This window comes from Sander lucioperca, chromosome 5 (assembly GCF_008315115.2).
Source record: "Sander lucioperca isolate FBNREF2018 chromosome 5, SLUC_FBN_1.2, whole genome shotgun sequence".
In the NCBI taxonomy this organism is placed as follows: domain Eukaryota; kingdom Metazoa; phylum Chordata; class Actinopteri; order Perciformes; family Percidae; genus Sander; species Sander lucioperca.
The window spans coordinates 12,713,821-12,733,988 of record NC_050177.1 but is presented as its reverse complement, the minus strand read 5'-3'; the positions used below and the strand labels follow the sequence as shown (position 1 = coordinate 12,733,988).

General features: G+C 39.4%; 1 protein-coding gene across 2 annotated transcripts in view; it reads left to right on the top strand.

Moving 5' to 3' along the window:
* Positions 1 to 19,882, top strand: part of nectin1b (nectin cell adhesion molecule 1b) — a 184,935-nt gene extending 165,053 nt beyond the window's left edge. For both annotated transcript variants that reach the window (XM_031287070.2, XM_031287069.2), the window contains one exon: positions 18,825 to 19,882. In XM_031287070.2, the coding sequence (XP_031142930.1) occupies positions 18,825 to 19,064 (240 nt within the window). In that variant the 3' untranslated portion in view covers positions 19,065 to 19,882. The remainder of the gene's footprint in view (positions 1 to 18,824) is intronic.
* Positions 19,883 to 20,168: the final 286 nt, after the last annotated feature.

Here is a 20,168-nt window from a genome sequence, read left to right as displayed (position 1 = left end):
GTCATGTATGGAATGCCATTTAATTCAATATTAAATAAATTAATAAATACACAGATATGCCTATAAAATACAGTACATACTGAAATATAAAAAATAGATACAATACATATATATATACATATATAAATACATGTAAATATAAATATATAAATGAGACAATAAAAGTCCCATGAAAGAAATACAAGTACAAACCTTTTCATTTATTTGTTTATTGAACTATATTTACTCCTTCATATATTTATATTTACATTTATTTTTTTTGATTATTTTTTGGGGCATTTTAGGCCTTTATTTTCACAGGACAGATGAAGACATGAAAGGGGAGCGAGAGGGGGAATGACATGCAGCAAAGGGCTGCAGGTCAGAGCCGAACCCGCTGCCGCTACGTCGAGGAGTAAACCTCCACATATGTGCGCCTGCTCTACCAACTGAGCTAACCCAGCCACAATATATTTACATTTATGTATATATTATTAGGATGCATTTCATGTTTATTTATTATTTATTTGTTCATGTATTTATTTAATTTTGAATAAAATGGCATTCCATAGTTACCTTTCTATTTCATGTTGTCTTCCAAGCCCATGTCAACATTTCCTGTTTACTTACTACATTAAATACATTACAATAATAAATAATAAATACAATAATGTCTTGTCAGTGTGTTTAAATTCATCTTTCAGATTAGTACTGACCCAGTGCCTTTGAGTCTTTCTAGCGCAGAAGACAACCAATTGTTATTTATTGATTACCACATTAAGGTCATTTACCCATCATTCACTTGGAAAATTGCTCCCCAAGTCAATCATTGGTGTTTGTGCACAGTGGTCAGATGTTGGTTGAATGAAGGTATTTGTCTGTGTTTACATGCACGCTGATGTTCCAGTTTTAAAGCGAGTGTTACAGCATCTCCAAGAATGTGCTCACGGGCTGTGTAAATACCTCCGTGTGCAGCCCAGTAACCACGGATACAGCCAGAATTAGTCCATTCATGCAGTGATCAGGACACATAAATTACAGTCTAAATCATTTTAGTTTTTTTTTCCAAAGGATTGTCTGGACATGCGCTGACCGTACTCCAAGCATTAGAGTTGCAACACATGCCCAATGTCTGTTTAGTTGCAGCGATTGTTTTTGTTTAAGCCATCAACTCGGAGCATTGCATCATTCCTAAATAATGCACACATGAGCAACAGCATCATAAAAAACAAATCTGAAATAAGCCCATTCTAACACATACTAAATCTCAATAGTAGAACAATGTCATTATGTGCATGTAAACAAAGTCAGAGTCCTTCCTCATCTCTAACCTTTTATTTATCGTCATATATTAATTTCTGTCTGACTGTTATGGTTTTCAGTGTGACCTCTCCATCTTTTTGTCCGCTTTTCAAATTCAGTTTAATCTGACATTTTATTTATATGTTCCATGCTTTCCCATTGGCCTTCCACTCTAACATCGCTGCTCAAAAACTCAAAATGTCACTATGACCATCAGATCTTCATTCTCTCTCTCCCCCTCTCTCTCTCTCTCTCTCTCTCTCTCTCTCTCAGGGCATTTTCACACCTATAGTTTGTTTGCTCTGGTCCGAATCAGTTGATGAGTTTGTAAACTTGGAGCGATTTCCCCTTTGGTTCGGTTTCGTTTCACACACAGAAAACTCCGTCAATACAAACCATGCAAGAACGTTCACTCCTCTTATTGGTCGGATGTGTCTGGGAAAGTAAATACAGGAAGAAGGTCCTGCGTTCTGGACTAGTACATATTTCTTGCATCTCCACGGTCAAACCAGCTCATTTCATTTAAATAACCAGACATTGTCACCGAGGCTTCTCTCTGCTCTGCCGGCACTGTCTCCAACTTTAGCAGCGGCTGGTTGGACCACGGAGATGTGAGTGACAGACGGCGAGCTTGACCGCAGTCTATTTCTGTGAGAGAAACACTGCAGGCTGCTACAGTTTGCTGCTCTGCTGTATCACAGATTGCTAAGCACACCTGACTACAGGAGACATTAGCTCACGTTTTCGGAGTACACATACAGTAGTTGGTGCAGTTCGAGGTCGCATCACGTTCTCACCACAACCGAGCCGCTCCAGAGTTTGATTGAAAGCGTACCGAGACAACCTCATCAAGCAGGTCTCGGTACGCTTGTTTGGTTCGCTTTTGGTGTGCACCCGAGTGCGATTGCCTCATTCACACCTGCCTAAACGAACCGCACCAAGAGGGGAAACCAACACTAGTGCGATTCAACTGAACTAAAAGAGTCCGTCTGTCAATCTCTCTCTCGCTCTCTCTCTCTCTCTCTCTCTCTCTCATATTTGTGGCTGCCTCACTCCTCATACACCTTTCACCTCTCTTGTCTCCAGAACTCTGGCCACAATGACTGTGATGTCCAGTATGCGGAGCTGGATACTGCAGCCTTGGCCTCTTCTCCCAGCCCACGAAGCTCTGCTCACATTGGCCCTGGGGATCTTGTCGAGTATGCAACCATCCAGCCTAGCTCACACTAGCGCATGCCATTATAGGCCTTTCCCCTCAGACTTTGGCCTCAAGGTACACAGACTGATGCACTCCTTCCCTTTCGTTCATCCCCCTCTCACATGCACTGATCCCCCTTTATTTGCCCAACGTGGTTCCCCTGTCTACCTTCCCCTTGAGTTTTGGCCGTCTTTTGATTTCCCCCTCGCAGCTCTGCAGAGAGTTTGATCGAGGCGGAGTTATTTTCAGGCTATTATTTCTACGGAATATAGCACTCGTGGCATAGGTGTGCAGTTCCTTGGCGCGACAGAGACACAATAAACCCTAAATCTAGCCTACTGCGAGCAATCATAAGATCAGCCATATACAATAAGTCCTTTATTATTGTCACAAAATGTACAATATGACTCACTGGCAAACAAAAAAACTATTTAAAACAATGTTTTTGGAACACTTCATCCTCTTCTCATCTTTTAGTCTTCTCATGCATGGATCCTGAATGTAGAGCCATCTGCAGAGATAGTTTCTGCCATGCAAACATTTAAAATCCCTACTAATGTCAATAATGTTGGCGATGTAGCCACATGAGTCTTATGCATGAATTGAGATGAATGTGCTTTCCATTCAATTGCTTGAATGTTTTTTTTTAAGTTATGCTGATTCTCAACAACAATGACAACATCAATATTGTAAAATATTGAAGGTATCTCATGTAAAATGTTTTTTTTTAAAAAAATTTCATGAACAGTCGCAAACAAAATGTTTCTCAAGTGATTACGCCACACTTGAAAACCCTGATTGGTAGTGGGGCGAAGCACGCTTTCATCTACAAGCTGCTGCTCCCATCTCATGTGGAGATAAATCCTTCCATCACACACCAATCCAGACCCCTGCACCAATGGAAATCGTCATTACAGGCATACAGCAAAATGGGATAAAATAGGGCACAAATCGCCATGTTGCTAGACTGCTTGGATTGGTTTCCATGGCATTTCCTAAGGCAGGTAATAAGTATAAACATATACAAGGCTTTTTGGAAGCAATTTCTGAGACGTGCTGAGACGCACCGCAAAGTGCGTGTTATTGAAATAATGTTGTAGCAATTCTCTTCTCATTTTGAAACAATTTCCTTCCAGGGAGTAAATGTAGATGTAAAATGCATTATTGCACATAAAAAGCCTTAAAAAAATCGTATTCATAACTGGAATGAGTTTTTTTGTATGTTTGTGAATCTGCGAGTGTGGTCACCAATGTAGACAGAACAGACAGAAGAACACATTATTATTATTTGTCATCTTGAACTGCACGTTTGGAATCATTATTGAGGCGATTCAACATCACCAGGCAGCAAGAATTTAAAGCTGTATTCACTCGTCGGTATGCAGCAGTGAAAGAAGTATTCCGATTCTTTACTTCTTAAAAGTGCTAATACCACACAGTAAAAATAGTCTGTAACAAGCAAAAGTCCTGCATTGAAAGTGTAACTTAAGTAAAAATATGTAAGTATCAACAGGAAAATGTACTTCAAGTATTAAAAGTAAAAGTACTCAAGGCAGAAAACTCCTCCCATTTTAGAAAGGATCCAAACAGTTGTGTGTTTATGGTCTAATCATTTCAGCTGGACTTGTAGGCCCTTATATTGTTGGCTAGTTTAAGGGGATTGATTTGCTCGCAGCACCTGAGAAGCCCCGTGATGAGGAGCAGAGAGTAACAACGGTGCTTTTCAGGTGTTGCACTAATCAGTCCGCCCAAGTAGCAGTGCTTCACCTTCTGAGAATATAGTTCCCAGTATGTATACGGTTAGAAGATGGCTGTGTCTCATGTGACCTTGTTATTTGTACACGCTGTGACTATACAAATCACAGCATGTAAATAGGAAAATGTTGGCGTTATTTTGTCACTTATTGGGAGCAGTAGGCTAGTTGGAGCCGGTTACCTCCAGGATCTGTGCTAAGCTAGGCTAGCGGTGGGTGTGTCAGACAGAGTTACAATAAGTCGGCGTGTTCCTTTGATGTAAGTCATCAACTGGGGAAGTTTCATAGTGATATATATATATATATATATATATAGTATCTATTATATGTATTATATATATTTTTTCCTATTCACCTGGGGTGTATCCCCTTAATTTATAATAGAACATTGTATTTTACAAAATGCATGTGTTTTGTGTGCACAAATCTTAATTTGTAAAGTAACTAGTAACTAAAGCTGTCAGATGAATATAGTGGAGTAAAAAGTACAAAATTTCTCTCTGAAATGTAGCGGAGTAGAAGTAGAAAGTGTCGGGAAAAGAAAAGACTCAAGTAGAGTACCTCAACATTTGGACTTAAGGACAGTACTGGAATAAATGTACTAAGTTACATTCCACCACTGCCCAGATGGCAACTGGAGAATTTGGAGCAGCTAAGTAGCCAGAAATCATGGGATGTGCTGCCAGTCAACATATTTATTAACCCAGCAACTCTGGGATGCTTTACACTAACAGAAACCAAAGAGACAATGAACCAGAGTCCAGCTTTCTCTGGACAAAGAGCCTGGTTGCCAGGAGACCGTTTGTGTCCTACTTAGTTTTAATTATTTGCTTTGTGGTGATTGGTTTACCCAATGGGACCACAATGATGAATAATTCCTCAATGTACCCTTATAGACTTATACATAAGTCAGTTCAATTAGACATTCTTTGACATGCACGATTAATAATTACATCTGTTGTTGCCAGACGGCTTCTCTGTCACTCATTCTGCTCGTAAACACGACAACACGACAGAAGAGCAGCACAGAAAATGTGTTTCAGTCAGCCAACTCACATGAAACAGATTTTATTTTTAGTATGTACAGTTTTACTTCCCCACTCCATGTGAGCACGTGCCAGGCTCGGCGCAGAAGGGATCGGGGCGTGACAACAATACACTTTCCCCACAACCCTGTCTGCTAAAATATTACGTCTATGTATAAAGTACTAATTACTTTTCACACGTAGGCTACAAAGTCTCGTGTGTGGTTAAGTGTTAATAAAGAAAAACACGTCAAGTGTCACGCTTTACATCTGAATTTTCCAATATTTAACCAAGATCATGATCTTTCCCTAAAGTTACCCAATGCTAAAAGTGCATAAATATAACCATTTAAAGAAATTATCATCCTTGGTTGCTGTGAATGAAATATGTAGTCAGTGATCATTTTGGAGATATGTTCAGTATCAACATTTTGCAACAAGTCAAATACATTAATTACCAACATATCCTCACTATGTTAATAGAAAACATAATAATGCTTCAATACATAATCACTGTTGCAAATTAGTAGTACGTAACATAATTTATATGAGACAGGGTTGCTCCGTGCGAGCATACACCACGCACAGCACAAGTTTCAAGACTTTATTGTCATATTTATATCAACAATTACAGAGAAGTCAAAATCTTAGTTTTCAGGTTCATGAAAAATTGCAGACTCTATAATATAGGGATAAAATATAACTTATGTAAGATATAAAATAATACATATTTGTGATGGACAGCGGCACAGTAATTGCAAAATGAATAACCTGTCATGTTAACAGGAATGTAGAATGTGAATAAACAGCAGAGATTGGGGAGGGACATTAAAGTCACGTTGCTTATTTTCAACAATGATTTCATCAAAATAATAAAACCATTAGGTCATCGACATGGAACAGACATCACATGAGTTCAGTGTGAGAGCCTGCACTCATTATGTAGCCTTCCATAGGAGTTAGTTAATCTATTCAGTATTCTGACTAATAAATAGTCTATTCATTAGTCAGAATAGTCAGAATAGAGCAACGGTCTAACCTGCCCTGCTCCTGATAGAAGCTAAACTCCGCCATGCAAATTAGCAGATTTAAATATTCTCACATGAGTAGTTTTATATTATATATTTTATTTAACATCCCAGACTTATCTTTGATATTATGTCTTTCGGAGCTGCATGTGGGAGGACGCCCCTCACAGTCTTCCAAAAATATCCATAGTTAAACATAATCTATTCTGGCTTTGGGGTTTAAAAAAACATTCATTACAATATCTTCAGTTTTCCTGAAACAAGGGTAAAGATATTATCTCTAGTGGAGCGAAGAAGAGCCTCGTTTCAAAGTAGCGTTATGATTTCAGGCCATCATTAAAACAGGTAGAAGTGAATTAGGACAAGAGATATTATCTACGTTTATTGGCAGTTTTTACACCGTTTTAAGGATATTAAACATTTCTACTGATAAAATAGTAATATTGATGTATTCAACAAGAACCCAAGGCATTAACTTATCTAATACAGTGGACGTGTCAATCTACATAAAAAAAAAAAAACGTGTCTTCAACGTGTGTATACTGTAAATACAGGTTTTACCCCAGGACAGGTCACAAAGGAATGTTTAAAATGTGATATCTGATCTGAAAACACATTCAACCAACAGATTGAACAATTCTGAGACAAATAGATTTAGGGTGTCCAGTCAGCAGCTCTGTAGTCTATATCCACGATGTTCCACTTCCGGGATTGTTAAGGTGCCGCTGGAAATTCCGCCGGATGTCCCTCATTTCGGCCGTATTTCCCACACATTCCTCTTTCTTTGTATTGGCATTTTAAAATCCGGTGGATTTATGAGGACTAGGGTTAACTGCTGCTCAGATCTGCAGGGTAAATCCAGACAGCTAGCTAAACTATCTCACTCTGAGTTTTCTGTTGCACGACTAAAACAACTTTTGAACATACACGTTCCACCGAAACAAGTTCCTTCTCAAGGCTATTTTGCAGCGGCACCGGGCTCTGTCCGGGTCTTAGCACCGCCAAAGATGATTGTGATTGGTTTAAAGAAATGCCAATAAACCAGAGCACGTTTTTCTCCCATCCTGGAATGTTCTGTGGACTAGCCAGACCCTCCTCCGCAGCGCTATTGAGGAATGTCTGTCAATGCAAGACTAGCAGCTCTGTGATGGATAAAATAGGACTGTAGCAGCACAGACAGAAGTGCCTGTTGAATTTCCCTGTTTGTTATAAGGTATTAACCTCGCCTTGACTGGCTCCACTCCTGAGGTCACACCATTCAATGAAATCTGTGTTTGCTGAGCCAAAGACTGAACTACTAGTTCACATCCAGGGTGACAAAAAAACATTATTTTTTTCTTTAAGAATAATAAAAGTTCACCTTTGGTCAGTGGGTTGAAGGTAATCAGTGAAATAAATCAGCCAACTGTTAATCACAGCCTGATTGTATTTTTCTAACATTCATTTGCTTTGGCAGAGTTATCACATCATCAGATATGAAAACTTATTTGGGCCAGGTAGCATAACTTCTGCAAAGTTATGCTATCTACTCTAAAAAAAATGATTTCAAGGTGAGCCAGATTTCATTTAGATGAACACTCAATCTTAAATGTATGCATTTTAAAAATGTCCTTCTTCTTGTCCTCTTTCGCTTTGCATTTGTACGAAGCTGGAAATAAATCCCAAAGCTTTTATTTCAGTAAAGAAGAAGAAGTCTGACCTGACAAAGAGAGAAACAGTGGCAAGACTGACCTAGCATCAGATCTGTAATGGGTTGCTGAACTCCGATGTTGGATCTAACATCTTGACCTGATATTTTTTTTGGCCACTTACAATCTAGCGACATAGTAGAAAAGCCACAGGTGCTGTTGCGTTAACAATAAAACAACTTCTCCAGATCACACGAGCGAAGCACCAGCAGCCTCCTGTTGCATTTTGCTGTTTGAATAATTGTTGAATCTTCATAGAAGAGTTCTGAAGCAGCTGTCTTTTCTGATCTCTCTGTGTTAGTTGCTGTGTAAGCTGAATGGGCACGTTGAAGTATGTTTTGTCTCACGTTTGATTCTTGATGTTTGTCAGAATAACCACTATGACTGCAGACAGCAATAAGGTAGATACATGGTATCAAAGTGAAGTCATCCATCTGTTTTAGTTAGACCTTTCTCTTTTCACCTTTTTTCATTTCCTCTTACAGTTTTTGTTTATTAGGTGGATCCAGACTTGGCTAGAACACAAGATGCTGTCTTATTTGATTGTTTTAAAGTGCTCATATTATGCTCATTTTCAGATTCATAATTGTATTTAGAGGTTGTACCAGAATAGGTTTATGTGGTTTAATTTTCAGAAAACACCATAGATTTGTTGTACTGCAGCTCCTCTTTTCACCCTGTGTGTTGAGCTCTCTGTTTTAGCTACAGAGTGTTACATCTCACTTCTGTTCCATCTTTGTTGGGAGTCGCACATGCACAGTAAGTACTGCTAGCTAGTCCGTTGCAGAGTATGAGGGAGTGCCATGCTAGCAGCTAGGCGAGCATTATAACATGTGTTATAGAAAGTGACGCACGTTTGTCTCTGAAGTAAAGGCTGGACTACAATAGAGCTGTTTGAAGCAGTTTGTGAACAGTGTTTTCTGTTGGAGATGATAAGTCCCTTTGGGGTGGACTTTGGGCTTTTTCACTTTGTAAACCTATAACATGCACAAAAAGATATATAACACAATAAAGGAAAGGGGAAAAGCCAAAAAGCATAATATGAACACTTTAAAGACATTGTGTTGTTTTTCAGCAAACAGAGACGTGAACATGTGAGGATAAAGCGACAACATTTTTCTTCATTCTTTCTTGTTACTAGATATAACAATGATAACCCGGACTACGATGGATTATTAACCCTTTATTAGCCCAACAGTATGTCTTTACAGCAGCATGGCTAACACCAACAACGGAAGCTAAAGTTACCCACAATCCATCAGGTGTATCTTATACGGATCTAATAGTAGCCCAAAATACACAACATGAGTCACTTGTTCCTACCCTCTAATACGACCCCCAGGAGCGGTTTTTTTCTGTCCTCATGTGTAAGCCAGAGAATATCTGTCATGGGTTTGAATGTAAAAGTGGCAATTTGGTTAGGTTTAGGCACAACAACGACGTACTTTTAGCCAATGATAGTGGTTTGGTGGTCAGTTACTTCACTTCCGGTTAAGCATGTGACACTGAACGTGACATTCTTAAAATTAAATAAAAATTCACCTGGGGGAAAGTCCTATGTTTGTTTGACCCATCCACCACCCCAACATGACTCGTTACATGGACATTTGGCACTCTTATACTTCCTCATTACTCATTACTACCTCTTACCTCATTACTTCCTGCTTTGCTCCTGTCATAACTACTACGGCCACTACAGGGAGCCGTCACTATAAACATCAATGTGAGTCGTAACTGCTGCTTGAACAAACAAGCTACAGGAGCGTTTTTAGGGTGAGGTTTCATGGGGGAATTGTTGGGTTTTCTGTAAAGTATGGTCTACACCTACTCTATCTGTAAAGTGTCCTGAGAAAACGTCTGTTATGATTTGATACTATAAATACAATTGAATTAAATTTGAATAAAAATAGCAATTTCACTGACTATCATCTAAAAAAATATAGTCCAGTGTTTAAGAATTATTTTATATGCTTAAAAACATTTCTAGTACCAGAATCTCAACTTGATCCGTATCTTAGGCCCAACCGTAGGCCAACTAAGGACATGGAATCACTCAAAAGCACCACAGCTGCACAGAATTGACAGAGGAAACTGTGTTCGGAGAATGTGGCTTGTAGCTGTCATTACGCATCACAGACATCTTGTAAATCGAATCAACAGGGTCAATAAGTCCAATGACCGTCCAGCTAAATGTTGTAACAAGAAACACACATAGTGTAAGATATATACTGGATCAATGGTGATCAATGGCGCTATATACATACAGATAAATTGCTTCCAAAGAATAGTGCAAAAAGAGCAAAACACATTCACTCAGCTACAAGTCTCCTTGGTAAAACAATGCCTTGGTGTTGAGAAGTCTGAATGTTGATCAAGGTAAACGGCAACACAGGTGCATGTAGAGAAACGATATTGACTTTCAGATACCACAAAACCATACATTATTCAAAACAGAAATCTCCTGTCAGCTAAAAGCATATATCATGACCAATTGTAGATTTAAGAGAGGATGCATGCACTGTTGGGTTCTTCTATGATATACCAAGGGAACATTTTAACATCATAACTGAGTAGATCTATCATCTGTCAACAATACATTTTGCTCTATTGAAATACATTTGTTTTATTACAGAATGGTGATGTAATGGAATAACGAATGTTAGCTGATGCAGTGCAAGGTCCATCTAATGAAGTACAAGATGGGCAAAAGTAGTGAGCTTAAAATTACTCATGACAATCATTTGGAAAGAAGAGGTGGCATCAAACATGGGCATCAGCAGGACACAATCCCAGTTCGTCCTGTAACAGCCTGTAAAGGGAAAGCAACATTCATGCTCCAGATGTTACTGAACATCTCTGTGTCAGCAGATGTGGCATATGTTTCTGTCTAGTGTTAAACAACAGGAATAAATTAGAGTGAGAGCAGTAGAGTTAAAAGTTGATGTTTTCAATTAACTTCTGTTGTCAGTGTTGTTTCAGTTTAATGTTATTTAACCAACAAGTCCTACAAACCTTCCTGCTTTACTCCTTGAACAAATGACCTATGTGGGCGTTTTTCGGGGGAGGACAGCCCCTTTGAACCAGGCAGTGGCCACAAGTCAGTGTGTATAAGAGCTTTTGGAAAGACACTGGTTAAAGTTTCTCTGAACAGAGGGCTTAGTCAGTCAAGGATGGGAAGCTTCTATCTTCGTTTCGGTAATTTTGTGACTTAGGCTGATACGATGTGTATACTTTTACATGACACGCCTGCCTGGTGCTGCTTTAATTCCTAAAGTCTAAGGGCTCCTGCACACTGCCTGCGTGGCGCGAGCGGGTCAGCTGCATGGCGTGTCAGTTTTTATTTCGGCTCCCATGTTAACAGGTTAGAGCTTGCACACTGCCTGCGTGACACGCATGTCTCAGGCGCGGTTTGAGCCGCGCCGAAAACGTGTGCACGCTAGAAATAGGGCTGACGCCTATTTTTCATGCGACACGCAAGCATGTTGGAAGCATTTCCAGGCAAAATAGAATTCGAAAAGATGTTTATATGTCATTTTGACACGAATACATTTAATAAATGACATTTTGATGTTTGAAAGTCTCTAGGTTTTGACATAAATGCAGATATAAATGTAATTTAAAAAAAATAATAATAAATAATTATCGATTTTCAAATATAGCACCTGTCAATACAGAACAAAATATTCTGTAGCCTATTTTGCCATCAATACTGCTGACATTGTCTTTGCTGTAATCAAATCAGTATATATTTATGTTTAACATGAAGTATACTACTGCTTGAGTGCAGTACATTTCAACAACCCATGTCGACTTTGTTGAAGAACACGCTATTATTTCATTTTATCAATGGGAAACATACATGTGTACAGACAAGGCTAGCAGCAGCAGCTCCGCGTCACACACGTTTCTGGTGTGCAATGACATAGAAAATGTCATGCAGCCGCCACGCAACTGACACGCAACAGAAACGCCACGCTCACGCCACGCAGGCAGTGTACAGGAGGCTTTCACACCTACCTTGTTTGGTCCGAACCAAAATTACAAGTGTGAAACCTACCCCGGACCACAGTCCGAAATGGCCCGAAATTTGGTCCGACCAAAAGAGGTAGTCTCGGTCCGGATCACACTGAACCATGGTTCATTTATAGTGTGAAAGCATTTTTGGATGGTTCAGACCGGGAAAGCTCCTTTAAGTAACAGCTCAGTACTTTGTGTGTACGTGAGAGAGTGTGTGACAGTGAATGCACTCAGAGCAGACAGCTGTTGACTATCAGAGCAAATAAATCAGCCTTTTACTTGTTAAGTGGTAGTAAATGTACAGTGTAGGTTTCCGTTTGTCTCCGAATAAATGATGCAGAAAGAAAGCTCCCGTGTCTTGCATCTCAACATCACAACAAAACAAAAAGATACAAGAGAGGACGGGGGAAGCTTGTCTACAAACCAATCAGTTATAAGTATCAGGAGACGCAGCTCACATATGTGATGATGGCCGGACCTAGTTTTGTCACATATAGATCTTGAGTGCGCTTGCATAACTGCACTGTGAAACCAAAACTTACTGGATCAAATGCAAAAACATGAACCTTGGTCCTGGCCTTGGTTTGGACTTGTAGGTATGAAAGCCCCCTAAAAGATTTGTTGTCTTTCTTCCCATAATGACCTTTTAAAGTAAGTATATGTCTTCAGGCCATTATTCTCAATCATTCAAATCCTTGGCCCACTGCCCAGAGTTTGGTGTTGAAGCTGTGGAAATGCTTAGAAACAGAAAAAGACATATTCAGCTTGACTTCTGCTGTAGATCACCCTAAAGTGAAATAGTCTGCCGTCATAAAAAGAGGTATTAACAAATATTATAGATCAAACTTCAGCAGTTGCCAATTGGCACACAGGCATACGGAGACATCCAATTTAAATGAAATGCATGAATAAAAGCAGATTCAATAAAAAATGTGTAAGAAGCCAAAACCAAAAAGGCAAATCTAAAAGTTACAGACTGTAATTTGGGGCCATTTAAGGAGATGGTTAGAGAAATGTAAAGCCTCAACGTGTGGGATTTGAAAAGGTGTAACTCTGATACCCTCAGTTGTAGAATAAACAGATGGCTGAAAGTGATGCAGAAATGTTTTTGAATCTGACAGCAGTTGTTTGTTAGTTTTGTTTATCGTGGAAACTACTTGGGTTCTACATGCTCTCACATAAATGTAAAGCTGAGTGTAGGTGTGTTGTCAGTGTAGCAGATCTGTTGCTTGCAGCAGTTATAGAAATATGTAATTGTGTGCAGCTCAGACTGCACTGTGGTGCCTCCTGGAATGTATTTGACCCTTTCTACTGTACTTCTCTGATGCAAAGGAACCCACCTGATAATCCAATGCAGCGCCCTGCATTGTATCCACTTAAGTTTGATACATACATAGCAGGTGCTCGTCCTTATTTAATAATAAAAGAGGCACTTACAATTTGTATATTTTAATATTTGGTGTAATGTAACAAATTAATTATCATAAAGTGAACACATAAAACAAACTTTCTGTGGAAAGTCAGTTTGTATGTATGTGTATGATCTATCCATCTATTGTACATCGGTTGCTAACGACAATATTCATTTCTGTGCAGTAAACATTTCTATAAAATGTCTACCACTCTGGAATAAAGACAAAAAAGCCTTGTGTAAGCTTGGTGCACTATACATTTTTTTGAAATAGTTTGACATTTTGTGAAATATGATAATGTGTTAGTGAGTTAGATAAGAAAAGCGACATCCCTCTCTTATGCATCTGGTAAATACTACAGCTAGCAGAAGCTGCTTATCTTAGCTTAGCAGAAGACTACAAACAGGGATATTTTTACTGTAGAAAATACCCCACATCAGGACATTTAAAGATCGTTTTAAAAAAATAGCCATAATGTCATTTTCAAACTTTGTTTTGTGTACTAAAAAAGGACATATCATGTGTTAAAGGAGAACTCTGGCCGATGTTTACCTGAATCTTGATCGCTAGATTTTTCCGAGTACTGTCGATAGGAAAAAAAATGATCAAAATCGGTGCTAGCAAACTGGAGTTGCTGCAGCTATGGCCAGAGCTCCCAGTTAGCTAAAATGCCAGTTGTGGGGGCATATTTGAAATAGTGCCTTTGTGCCTCTTAACAGACACAAAATGCAATTAAAATGTCTGTGCTTCAAGTTGGCCTTACTAAAATCTCCTGCGATTATATGAACACCGTTGGGGTTGTCCCGGTGCTGTTCATTTATGGTGTTCAGCAGGAGAGAGAGTGCCGTGTTTACATTGGCGTCGGGTGGAATATACACAGCCGTGATGATCACTACTGTTATCTCTTTCGGTAGAAAAAAAGGCCGGCATCTTACAGACATGTACTCGAGGTCAGGGGAACAGTGTTTATCTATAATTGTTCCGTTATTACACCAGTTCTCATGCACGTACATACAGAGCCCCCCTCCCCTGCTCTTACTGGAGTCCTCAGTCCTGAGCAGAGTGCGACCTGCTAGCTGCATGCTAGCATCGGCAGGCTGCAGCGAGACATACTTGGGAAATTCAATCATGAGACTGTAAACGTGAGGGGCACAGTTTGAAACACGTACTGTAGTAAATGTTGTGAAACGGAACTTGTTAATTTTAGGCAACAAGAATTAGTTACGGTTACTAAAACATCAGGGATTGGTTTAAAGTCACGTAAAACTACTAAAATGAGGGCATAAGGTGATGGCATGGTCCATAAAACTGTTAGTTTAAAAATGTGACAGATGGCTTTTGGTTTCACATGGGACACAAACCCCGGTCTCCTGGGTGAGAGTCCTGTGCTCGTTTGACCCAATCACCCCCCCAACCTGCTTATGCAGATTAGGCGTTTTTATACTCTGTCACCTCGTTTGCTCTCGCGATAATTACTACAGCCACGAGAGGTCACCGCCTAACAAGAGAATTATGGGTTGTAATGAGCTGCTTGCAGTCGACCTATATGGTCGTTTTCTGGGTGAGGACTTTCTGATCCCAACATGGAGTCAGACTTTTATCTGAAGCAGTTTGCTTAAGTTTCATGTATGATTTCCAAATGTCCTGAGGCCAACCTATAAGTTGGAAAGGAAAAAAAAAACTGTGCCTCAGACTGTTGGTTTTAATTTTGCTTGAATTCGCCAAGGTCTTCTCAGCGAGCAAAGAAATTAATAACCTGACAAAGTAGAAAGTTCTCTTCAGCTGCTTGAGTGGTCTTTGATACTGACCTGAAGCAAATAAGCTTTCCAGACGCTTGTGTCTGCAGCATGTGTGTCAGGAGAGGTTTACTTGCATGTCTGCTGCTGTGAAAACACCAATTTACCTTCACACACCATCACCGCTCACCCTTTGTCTTCCTGAGATCCACTGTGCTTATCTAACCATTCATCCCTCACGATGTCATTTTAAATTAGGGCCTTTTCTTTGGGTAATTGTTTTATTCTTTGCATCTCTCAAAGTACATGTTGTTTAATATCCCTGTTACAACACACACAAACAATTAAGGGCACATCGTTTGAAAGAAATACAATTTTAGTTGAGACAAAATAGTTAGAACACACAAGTTGGGCTTTTATAAGATGAACTTTGGTGTGTTTATGGCCTGCTTAATAAAATGCCTTGTTTTCGTCTGCATGTTTTACCCAATAAGTATATATTTGTGCTATGGCAGCTTTATTGTGTAAAGTAAATGTTCACGTTTTTATATTTTGTTTAACACATGCAAGAAAATGTAGACAGATTTAAGTCTGTTTGTGGTTTTGTTGCCCTGCCGAAACCCTTGCAGAGTTGGGATCATCGTTTTCGTAGATGTAGAGATGCTTGAGGAGTTTTCGTAAGTTCCATTTTCACTGTCATCCATGTTTTCTTTTTGCATGTCTGCTGATATTTCATAATCATGTTTGAATCATAATGTTTTTCTTTTGAAAACGTTAAACATATACAAGGAATTCCTTCAAAAGAAATGCTGAGTTTAGAGCTGCTTAGGGCCCTTGGGCCATCAGGAGACACAAGAACAATGGAAAATTTAACTCATTTCAATTTTATATATATCTCAGGACACTTTACAGATAGAGTAGTTATTATTATCATGTCTTATCTTGCCCTTTATTACTAATGTGCATAAAATGTCCAAAAGAAGGAAACTGCTAAAAAACATATTGAATGCAGCAAGTTCATTTATCTTGCAGTGATTTTTAATTTAGGGGAGACGGGAGATTTAATTCTGGTCAGGTTTGGCCCTAAACATTCTTTGGGAGACCCTGCAAATATCTTGAAATAACCCTAATGCCCTAATGTTGTTCAAAAGCCAGATTCTTCATGTTTTCAACCAGCCAAGCACTGAAATCAACACATAAAACAGTTTAGGGCTGAAGGCACTATATCCATGTTTGTGCAGATCAAGATCAGTGACCTTTAGCTGCCACAAATGCCCTTTTGTTTCTGCCCTGCATTTTGTTTGCAAAATATCCTTTCTAATATCCTTTCTGTTGGAATGAGAAGGGAGCATTCTGGATAGCAGTGTCAATACACATTGAATAGCAAAATACAACTAACTTGACTCTTCACCCACCCAAAGCACATGTTGGTGCATACTTTTTATTTCAGTAAAGGGATTCTCAGTAATTATTCATTCATTAAGCCAAATTTAACCAGTACATGTCACCCACAAGTGGGATGCATGATTGCCTTTTCTTTCAGTGGATTCAAATAATGTAGCAATTTGAGTGTGATGTGCACTTACAAAGCACAACACAGTTTTAGCATTACTCATCCAGTGCCAGTACCTTGATTAACAAGTTGCACTGCTAGCACTGAATGATGCAAAACAAATACAACCTTGGTACTTTTCTACAGACTCTAACACAGAACTCCAAGTCACAGCTGGGTAACTAAATTCCAAGTTTATACAAGGCCATCAGCATGCTGCCTCACATCGTGAGGACACAGTGTACACAGCTCCATGAACGATCTTAGCTTCTGTAAAAGCTATAAGTCCGGATGAAATCAACCTTGTTTTAAGAAAAACATGTTTTAGCTGCTCTGGAAACAATCCAAACAGTTGTGTGTTTGATGGTCTAATCATTTCAGCTGGACTTGTAGGCTGTTATATTGATGGCTAGTTTAATTTATAATAAAACATCATAATTTATTAACTACATGGGTACACTGAGCTACACATATATACAAAATACATGGTTGGATAATAACCATGATGTTTAACGTTTAATCTTTGCACTCTTAGTGTCTGATATAAAGCAGTTACAGCACAGCGCCATCTCATGTCAGGTCTGTTCACTTTCTGTGGTTTAACGTCACAGGAATTGACAGAAATTCATGCTGCCTTCTTTTTTCAGTAGAGATATATTATAGCTAAAAAACTAAAACTGAAATGATTCATTTTTTATTTTACTAGCTTTTTGACCCAGATGACATTGTATTCCGAACGAGCCACCATGATGGTCTGGTTTTGAAATTCCGGAGAAGCCAGACCCACGTGACGCGTTCGTCCAATCAGCTGCCGGTTTTAATTTTTTGGGCGACAATGCAGATTAGCGCCGCCTGCTGTTATGGAGACGTATGACATCTCGTGCACGCGCAGAACATACGCTCGCTTCGGTGTGTTCCGAGGCCCTTTTTTGACCAACTAGGGGAAGCAGTCAGTCCGACTGCCTTTTCTGCTGAAGGTCGGCCGTCGGGTTGGTGTGTCAGAGCCTTTAGGGATGTAAAGTCAATGGCCCTCATTTATCAACCTAACATAGAAACCAGCGCAGATATGAGCGCAGAAATCATTTTACGACAGGCTTCACGTGTGATTCATGAAACGTTCGTATCACACCAATCAGAGCGTAAGAATGGTCATACATACTACTATACTGGAAACGATCGTAATTTAAATGTTCACGCCCCAATATATTAATTGCTGGAGTGCCTTTTTAAAAAGACACTGTTTTACTCCAAGTATTAACAGTTGGCATCATTTGAGACATGAAAGCTTAACCAAACTGAATGCAATCATTTAAATTTGTTCAGTTAAACAAATACAGGCAACTGATAAATGTTTTGTATGTTCATTATTTGATGTCAGTTGTAACATCCAGATTCAAATCCAGATGATTTAATGCTTGATAACTGACACAAGCCTTGAACCAAACACCTCCACTGTTTTCTGTATGCAGCCCCTCTCCCCACTGCAGAGCCACATTACCAAAACTCCAGCTGGCCTAAACCAGTCTGCACCACCATCTGTATCTGCACCTTTCTGATTCAAGGAAATGGGGCCCTCAGTGAGCAAGAGTTAGTGGCCAGTAATGCACATCAGGCATATTTAATACCACATCTGGTCCTGTAATGAATGGACTGCTCCCACAATTTTCCTTTACTATAAACATAAAAGTAGAAATGTGTGACTATAAATCCCAATTTTCTTTTTACAATTTGACAAGTTAATACAGATGTTTGCACATGAACAATATTATTTTAAGAACTAAAAGCAGAATAAAAACAAACTTGAATACAGATATTAGATATTAGTTAATCCAACCCTTTTTGCGGCACAGAAACATGCGCATAATTATGTATTAAAATGATGGTTTGTATACTGTTAATCAGTAGGAAAATACTACTGAAATGTGACATTGCCAAATAGTGTTTCTAATGTCTGTTAAGTAAACTGCTTAGTGAACATGTGTGTATAAAATACTCACTGCTCTGCTGTGCAATCTAAAGTACTGATGTGATAACGCTCCATTTCAGCTTCAGCCAACCTTCCTCCAAATGAGAAAACCCTGTGACCCTGCAGTATTGTCTTCTTTTTCTCCTTTTTCTGTCTTCTCCTCGCAGGACTCTGGGAGGCTTCCAGAAGAGCTGTTGAACCCAGCCGAATACATGAGCTACCAGCGCGTCTGCAACATGGAACACTTCCCCGAGTCTCAGCCCGCTCCGGCCTACCCTCCAGTTACTTTCCTGCCCCAGCACGCCTACACGCAGCAACCGCCCAACGAGCCCACGTACTCCAACACCAGCTTCCCGGCCCCCGACCCTCGAGTCCCGTTCACGTTCCCCAAGGAGCAATCCGTGTGACATGCCGCATTACTCTCAGCTCTGCAAGAGGCAACATGATAGTGCGGCAAACGCTTCATGGAAAACAAAGCTCTGCTGAACGGATGTGCATCCATTCCCACTCTGCTTCTGTTTGCTCTAAAAGCTTAAACCACATGTGGGCTTTCCCCTGCCATGATGAAAATAATGTGTGGCCCTCAATCCCCTATGTATTGTGCACTGCTTGCTCCACTGAGGCTGTATGTGGGACCCCTGCTCACCTTTTGATGTTAGCGTAGCCGACACCACCCTCCCCCAGCACCCTTCACCCCCTCACCAGTGCCCACCCATCCTGTTTGTTTTTGATTGATTTCCTCACTTTTCAATACGTGGCTTTTTTTTCGTCTAAATCGTGTACAGAGTATGTCATTGAAGAAGATGTTATTTTGTTCTTCTTCTTCTTTTATTTTTATCATTTTTTTTTAACATTTCCCACAGTGGTAGTGACCTTTTATAGCGACGTGCTTCTTTTGTTTGTTTTCTGTTTGTCTGTCAATCAAATGCTTGATTCTTTGAAAGTCATATACTGTTCTGTGCGTGTGATCGGCTGTGTTCTGTTGTAAAAAAAAAAGAAAAAAAAAAAAATTGCCATTTGGTTTGTAAAGCTAATTATCAATCTATAATGACATGGACTACCCCTTTAATTACCATTAGTGACAGGGTTGTTATGTGAAGATGTGAATTGGCAGTCTCTCAACTGAATCCTTCATTACTTTCCATAATAGCTTTGCTGTTATGGAGTTTGACTGGATATTTCGGACTATTAGAGGCAAATGTTATCCTCGTTAGCTACCAAGAAATACAAAGGGCTTGAGATCCAACAGTATCTGATATTCCTCCATGTACAATTATCCATCCATCCAGGTTATTATTATTATTATTATTATTATTATTATTATTATTATTATTATTATTATCATTATTATCTTATTAACAGTAGTTGCCAAAGACATATAGTTTCATTCCGTTTGTGTCCATTTGCTACTACCTTGTTTAATGGGAAGTTAACATAGTTGATTGGCAATATGCTACACTTTCCCAGTTTACATCATGGCTTGCCATATGGGTATTTTCCATAACTGTATG